General features: G+C 44.6%; 1 protein-coding gene across 2 annotated transcripts in view; it reads right to left on the bottom strand.

Annotated features, from left to right (window-relative positions):
• Positions 1-6,554: 6,554 nt before the first annotated feature.
• The window catches only part of TMEM114 (transmembrane protein 114), a 28,125-nt gene continuing 26,605 nt past the window's right edge, over positions 6,555-8,074 (bottom strand). For both annotated transcript variants that reach the window (XM_073362495.1, XM_073362496.1), the window contains one exon: positions 6,555-6,787. In XM_073362495.1, coding sequence (XP_073218596.1) covers positions 6,555-6,787 — 233 coding nt within the window. The remainder of the gene's footprint in view (positions 6,788-8,074) is intronic.

The raw sequence follows: 8,074 nt of genomic DNA, 5'->3' as shown, positions 1-8,074 counted from the left end.
CCCCATTCCCGGAGCTGCGGGGGCGGTGCTTGCAGGCAGGAGCAGCACATGGAGGGAGACCCATGCCCCGCAGGGCTGCGCTGGCTGCTTCCGGGTGTGGTGTGGGGCCGGGGTAGGCAGGGAGCCCTACTTAGTAGCAGCCATGCTGCATCACCAACCAGGGAGTCTCTAGGATCGATCAGTTGGTGACCATTGCACTAGAGGGTGTATTAATCAGCCAATGAAAACATTTAAATCCTCGTCTCTCTCTCTTTCCTGCACACCCCTACTAAAATCTGTAGGGCAGATATCAGAGTCCATCCTACTCAGTTATTACTCAGTCAAACTCAAGATTTGGTCCTAGGGTGCAAAGCTCAGGGCCAGCTGGGGGATGTGGTGGTTTGCCCCAGTTCCCCTGTTTGCAGTGCTGCTCAGTTTGGGGTAAGGTTGCCAACTTTCTAATTGTACAAAACCAAAAAGTCCTGCCCTGCCCCCTCTCCGAGACCCCGCCCCCCATTCCTCCATCACTTGCTCTCCACCACCCTCACTCACTTTCACCAGGCTGGGGCAGGGGATTGAGGTGCAGGGGGGGGTGAGGGGTCCGGCTGAGGATGAGGGTTTGAGCTGCAGGTGTGGGCTCGGGGCAGGGGCAGCGCGCAGAGCATCCTTGCGCCTAGGGGCCGCAGGGACCTAGCGGCCGTTTCCAGGAGCCTCATGGAGCTAGGGCAGGCAGGAAGCCTGCCTTAGCCCCGGGCCCCCACTGCGCCGCTGACTGGACTTCTAACGGCCCGGTTGGCAGTGCTGACCAGAGCTGCCAGAGTCCGTTTTTGACCAGCCATTCCGGTTGAAAACCGGATGCCTGGGAGCAACCCTAATTTGGTGCCCTCTCAATCTGCCATAAAGGGTCACAGCACCACTCAGATTTGGCCCGGCTGCCCATCCGTGATGGAGAGGCAGTTGGGCCAAACTTAAATGGTGCTGTGACCCAGTGCTTCAGGTCACAATACCACTCACTCAGTTTTGGCCCAGGCACCCCTTGTGTCCAAGCCAAAGCTGAATGTTTCTGTGACTTTGTGTGCCAGGTGGCAATTCCATGGGACATTGGGGTAGGGAGCTGAGCCCAGCCCCATGGGACAGGAACCAGTGCTTGCACAGAGACTGGGGGTAGTGCAGAGGGGGCTCTTTCTCCAAACACACACAGCAGGCCTCTCTTCAATGGTGTTTTTTTATGGGAGGGGGGCTTAGTTTCAGATTTGAAATCATATAAAACTAATTCAGTCCGAGCTAATCAAATCTTATTTTATCTAATCAGTCTATGTAATTTCTGTAGCACACACCACTGTAGTACAGTAAATGGCTTTAATGAGTTACTATTGATCCATATTTTTAAAAATGCGTGACTAATTCTTCATTGATTCTTAATTCTTAAGTTGAAACTGGATGTCTTTCTAGAAGATCCGCTCTGTTATTGGATTCAATGCGGCAATCAGTAGGTGAAATTCTCTGGACTGTGCTTTTCAGGAAATGTAGGCTTATATGATCACAATGGCCTCTTCTGGCTTTAAACTTTATGGAAAAATTAAATGGTTATGTAACTATGCCCATTTCATAAAATGTAATAACTCTATATAGTGATGTACTGTTGCCACTAGATGTCAGTAGAGACCACTGTTCCTCTCTTGCAAAACAAGTATCAGGGGGTACCCCGTGTTAGTCTTTATCCACAAAAACAACAAGGAGTGCGGTGACACCTTAAAGACTAACAGATTTATTTGAGCATAAGCTTTTGTGGGTAAAAACCCCACTTCTTCAGATTTCAGAGTAGCAGCCGTGTTAGTCTGTATTCACAAAAAGAAAAGGAGGACTTGTGGCACCTTAGAGACTAACAAATTTATTTGAGCATAAGCTTTCGTGAGTGAAGTGAGCTGTAGCTCACGAAAGCTTATGCTCAAATAAATTTGTTAGTCTCTAAGGTGCCACAAGTCCTCCTTTTCTTTTCACTTCTTCAGATGCATCTTATGCTCAAATAAATCTGTTAGTCTTTAAGGTGCCACCGGACTCCTTGTTGTTGTTGCAAAACAATAGTACAATGCAAGAAAGAAAGAGGTGTTTAAAGTGAGACTTTTTCTGCTCTCTTAGATGAAATATTGAATGCAAAAAGATGAAGAGAGAAATGACACAGAAAACCACTCCAGCAATTAAAAAAATCAATATAGCATTTTTTTTGTTTCCCAAATGAATAAAATACAGTTTTAAGAGAGCTCAGATCTAAAGCAAATGCTTTTCTGGTGGCTAAAGCTGCAGTAAAAGTTGTCCGAATTTTCCTTATAGCTTCCTGTTTTCAATAGCTTTAAAAATAAATTCTCCTGTGGAGCCAAATATTCTGTGCAAGGACTTGAAGCTGATGGGAACTTTTTAGGAAAACTCTTTCCGTCCTTGGAGCATGAAAAAGTGCATTTGATAGTGTTTAAAATAAGTGAAAGAGATTAGAGGGAAGGAGGGATGACCTAGTGAGCAGGGCACTGGAACAGGACTTGGGAGAGACTGGATTTAATGCTGGGCTCTGCCACAGACTTCCTATGGGACCTTGGGCAAGTTATTAATCTACCCCATGCCTCAGCCCCCATCTGTAAAACTGGGATAGTACTTCCCTATCTCACCGAACATTGTGTGCATAAATCTATGAACAGCATTTTACTTTCAAAAGCATTTCCCATGGATGTTGACCCATCATCTCTGTCATTGAGACTGTGATGCTGGCAGTCCAGGTGCCAGCATATGCCAAAACCCCAGGCCTATTCCCTTGAGCATTAGTATAATCAAAGGGATTGTTAAATATATGAGTGGATTTGGTGTTTAAACTTCATGAAGACTCATGGGATGTTAATTGCATTATGTTCACTTATCTGTATCCTGTTAACAGGGGGTCTTGCAGGGGCTCTAGCCACCCCAAAATTTGCCTCAGCCACCTGGCTCTGAAGGCAGAGTGGAGAGAGAAGCGGCTGCTGGCTGGTTGCCCAGCTCCAGCAGCGGCACAGGAGTAAACCCAAGCAAGGGTTTGGGGGGCCCCAAGAGCAGCCCCCGGCCCGTGTCCCCGCCCGCTGGGATGCACCACCCAGGATGGGGTGGGAGGTCTGGGGCTACCCACAGCAGCCGGTTCTGACCCACTCCAGCCTGGGCTCCTGGGCCTTGACCTCCACAGCCACAGCCACCCAGGCAGCTATTACCATCTGCAAGCAGCCAGTGCTGTGCACTGCCTGAGTCTGGCTTCCTGTCTCTGACCTGGCCAAGGGTCCTTTTTCTCATGTGCCCCAAGTATGTCAGTCTTTTCCTTCATTTTAACCATGGCCATTTTACCTAGGCATGTTTACATGTCAGCAGGGGTTAATGGGACAAGTCAGTCTGCCAGGCTCAGTGATGCATTGTGGGGAAGCACAGCAAACTACTGGGTATCAAACAGGCATTAATCTTGCTGGAAGAAAGAACCATGATGGTCACATTTGTCAGACTTTATAAAGCTGCCTCCACACTATTTCCTGTCTCTCAGCCTAATCCAACAGGTGCTGAGGACCCTTAATTCCCATGGACTGTTCCACACAATCTCTCTCAAGGTATATGTGTGTTTTTTAATGCTGCACGGGGGAAATTATTTCAGAGAACTTTAAGGATTTTACATAAACTCTCAAGGAAGAATAACTCTGTTCCATCATCACATCCAAATAGTGTAGGAAGTTCTAATAAGGAAGTGGGGAAGATTTTTAAAAGCTCCTAGAAGACACAGAAACATAATCCATTAGTGATTTATGGTGACAAATTCATTTGTTTTGTACTTAGTTCAGACCTCTTCAGCTCCTTTATATGAACGTATATATTTTATATTTATAAAAACTTAGTGCCGCTACAGTTCAGATGTTTTATAGAGGCACTTTGAAAGCATATCATATTAATTATAGAATAACTCTGCACAAAAAAATGCCTTATTCCTTATAGAAAACATATTTCTTAGTTCTCCTGTGCTTTTGTAAACCATGTTCAGCTGTGAGATATCATTTTAGGGGGTTCATCACAATTCAGGCCCATTTTAATGGAGTAGCGGTAATAAATATTCAGATATCAGCATGAAGCTGCTGTTTACAATACATTTATAAGTAACAAAGATTTAGAGTTACAGTTACATCATACAAAGTGTTACATCATACAAATTTTGGCACAGCATTAAATTGCGATCTCACACATACAGAGACTTTTGTTAATAAACAGGTGCTGAGTCTAACACAAAACATTTAAAGTACCATACTCAAGTGTGTATAACTTTGGTAATGAAAGATTTTCCCTACTTCCATTTTAAAGCTGTTACTATATTTTTGCACTGGTAAAGTGATTGCATGTTGATAGTACACAGACAGAAATGTATCCTGCCTAATTCAAGTGCACGGCAACATGTTGAAAAATACAATAACACTGGAATGTGGTGGGTTGAGATTTTCAAAAGCACCTAAGTGACCTTGGAGCTCAAGTCTAATTGACTGTCCATAGGACTTGTTCTCCTAAATCACTGAGGAGCTTTAAAAAATCCTACCTGTATTTCATCCCGATGAAAAGGAGGGAGAGGGTTTTGTAGGTAAGGCACTGAACTACAAATCAGAAGATCTGGTTTGATTTCTGGCTCTGCCACAGGGTTCCTGCATGGCTATGGGCAAAGTATTAATCTCTTTATTCCTAATCCATTAAATTCCCTTCTTTCCTGCCTTAGCCTGTTTACAGTGCTGGTTCTTTGGAGCAAGGCCTCTCTCTCTCTCTCTCTCTGTCCATACAGCACCTAGCACAATTGGACTCTGCTCTCAGCTGGGGTCTCTAGACATCATAGTATAAGTAATGATGCAGTTTTTGAATACAAAAAATAATAAATTACTATAACATTTAACAGAAGCAAGTGAGAACAGTTATCCCCATTTTCAGTAATGGAGAAACTACCATGCAGAGAGGTAAAGGGACTTGCCCAAGGTCCCATTGCACATCAGTGGCACCACTGAGAAGACCGCAGCATCCTGACTCTCAATCCTATGCTAGATTTGCAGTCTCCTTATTTCAGAATGGTTTTCCATGTATCCATTGCATATGGATCACTACACTGAAGTCATAAAGAAACACACATCCTTAACAGGAATATAGTGGAGCTGTTGACTCAATATGGACTTGATCCAAAGCCCACTGGAATCACTGGGAGTTTGAGGGTTAATGGCACTGGAGCAGGCCCTCTATTAGGCATTATTGGCCAGGATACAAAAAACAAGTACTCGGCATGTAAGATAAATTTCAGCTGAGTTGTATGTATGATTTTATACAAGTTAAATACGTCCTGTCACAATGCATGATAAGAGTTCCCATTGAAATTACAAATCCAGATGTAAAAACACCTTGGAGAACAAAGTAAATGACAATGTTAAAGTATCATGCATCTCAAGAATGCAACTCGCAATGTGTAATAAACGGTGAGGGGTAAATATCGTCTACCATGTAAAGTGAGTGCTATGTTCTGAAGGAACTCCCTTGAAATTAGACATACCTGACCTGGCTTACAGGTTTCTTGGGCTGTTTCATTTCTAACATTAGCTCTGTGTGTGTACATGCACGTCTGTGTCACTAAAAAACAGAATCACAGGTATGGTATAAGAGATGAAGGTCTCCCATGTCTGAAGTGAGATGTAAGGGAACAGAGAGAATCTGTAATTAGCAAAGATTGTTAATTACTAATCTGTGATTAGTAAAGTGTTAATACCACTGATACTGAATTGCACTTCAGACCAAGTCCTACTACTGTACCTGGGATATCTCTCAAGTACGCTGGAAGCCGGGGTACTCTGGATTGTCATTTGCGTGGTTTACGTCACCCTTCAAATACTCTGAAGTCCATGGCACTCTGAATCACTAATCTGCATCTCATTCTGCGCAGTGAAACTGTGCTAGGATATACATTTTTATTATTCATATGTGTTTTGTCTTTCTCAACCAGTCTTCAGATATATAGAATCTATATAAGAGCAGACATGAAGGTCACAATGTCTAAGGGCTGCTTAGTAGCTTATGTACAATAAATGTAGGATGGTCTTGGGCCAGCTGTTAAGGGATAGAGGCTTCCATCACAGCTAGCACTAATTGGCACCCTTGTTAGGAGTCTCAGCAGAGGCCCAGGATTAAGTGGGCTGTGGAGACAGGACTCCAGTGCAGTCATGAGGCACTTTGTCAGGGGCAGTTGAAGGGGGAAAGAAAAGAGAAGTCGTCTTGTGTTAGACCTGTCCTGCAACAAAAAGAGGCAGCTCAGTCTCTGGGCTTGTCAAATGAGCATCCTTAGTGAGCACTAAATATACACAATTTATTTTCTTTTAAAGACACAAAGGCCACCTCATTAACATTTGACAATGAACTGTTGCCATAGTGAGCACTGCGCATTTGTTAGGAGAAGAGCTAGCTCAGCATCGTGGTACACTCAGGAGCAGCTTTGCCATTCTTATCCACATTGATCCAGTCAGTTCACCTTGTTAGATTCCACGGTATCATTGGGCTGCATTGCTTCTTCAGATCCTCTGCTCCCGACTCTGTTTGAGACCTACCACTCGGGCAGCCAGCAGGAACGCTGCCCCAGTCAGCATCTCTGCAATGAAGGAGCCCCACACAAGTGCCAAAGACCAGCCAAACTTGATGTCAACTTCCTCCAAGAGGTTGTTCCTTCCCAAAAGGCAGAGAGCTTCCTTGAAGGCAGCCGCTGAGTATGCAATGTAGACACTGATCCCAGTGAGCGTAACAAGGCCTAAAGGAAACACAAATGCAGTATAGTGTTGGGGTCCACTTCACCTCAGTCCAAACTGCTTGGTTATGGCTCTGCTAGATCTCCTTTGCTATCCCTCCGTATATACTCAGGCAGGACTCTCTTCTGCCCTCTGGTTTTGTTTCTTGTCTCTAGTTTTGTTTTGGTCTCTGTATCACTTAGGTGATGAACCAAAATGTAAAACAGCATGTTTCCTGCAATGCACACCTAATGATGTGTGTTTCAGACACAGACATGTACAGCCCAACTTACAAAATTGTATCACTGGCCTGATTCTCCACTGCTTTGCGCCTTATATAGCTGTGTACTCATGTGAAAAGTGGGTGTGAATGGGAGTGTTTTATAGACACTTTGCACAGCTGTAAATGACTACACCAGGTGCAAGTAGAGAACTGGATTATACATTTCAGCCCAGTGATGCTGCTTGTATTTAGGCTAAAATTTTCAAGTGCAGTCTCTAACGTTGAGTCCTCAACTTAAACCACATTGGGCTTTACCGTTTGCAGAATTGCTGTAGCTGGGTTGGTCCCAGTTTATGAGGGAAAGGAGGTCGGTGAGGTAGTATTTTTTTATTGAACCACCTTCTCTTTGTGGAAGGCACAAGCTGAAGAAGAGTTCTGTGTAGCTTGAAAGCTTGTACCTTCCACCACCAGAAGTTGGTCCAGTAAAAGATATTATCTCACCTCCTTTGTCTCTCTAGCCTTATTGTCAGCTCCTGGACTGGAACTTGAATTGTGGATGATCATCACTTCCGGAAAATCAGAGTGTAGGTATGTCAAGCTGGGCTCCTGAAAAATCAAGGCGCTCAGAATAAGCATCCACATTTTTCAAGAGTGGCTGCATAATTTGTTAATTGCTGCAGGCGGTGAAATCTAAATTCAAGATAGGATCGCAGTGTAAGGCTGTTTAAGAGGGGCATGCTCACTCCGGACAGCTCTTTTATTAGGTGCAGTGTATAGAGCCTGCTGTGGACTCAGCCTCATGCTGCTTTCCCCATGCAGATGCAGAGGGGACTTTTTGCCCGTGGAGAAGGAGATTTCCACCTCTGCAGCATGTCCCCCTAGCTCCATACAAGAACTCTCCCAACTGCTTCTGTTCCAGTGAGGACAGAAAGGGCTAAAGGCAGGGAGGCCATCTAGGCTCCTCCCAGATTGTCTCCTTGTTAAAACCCCAAGAGAAAACTCTAAAGTTAATACTTCCTGACTTCCCCAGGCTGGCTTGCCTCCCTCCCCGACCAGCAGTAGCAGTGAGCAGGGCATCTTTGCCCCT

The sequence above is a fragment of the Lepidochelys kempii genome, chromosome 10 (assembly GCF_965140265.1).
Source record: "Lepidochelys kempii isolate rLepKem1 chromosome 10, rLepKem1.hap2, whole genome shotgun sequence".
Taxonomy (NCBI): domain Eukaryota; kingdom Metazoa; phylum Chordata; order Testudines; family Cheloniidae; genus Lepidochelys; species Lepidochelys kempii.
Note: the sequence above shows the minus strand (reverse complement) of the source record. Positions and strands in the feature narration are given on the sequence as shown.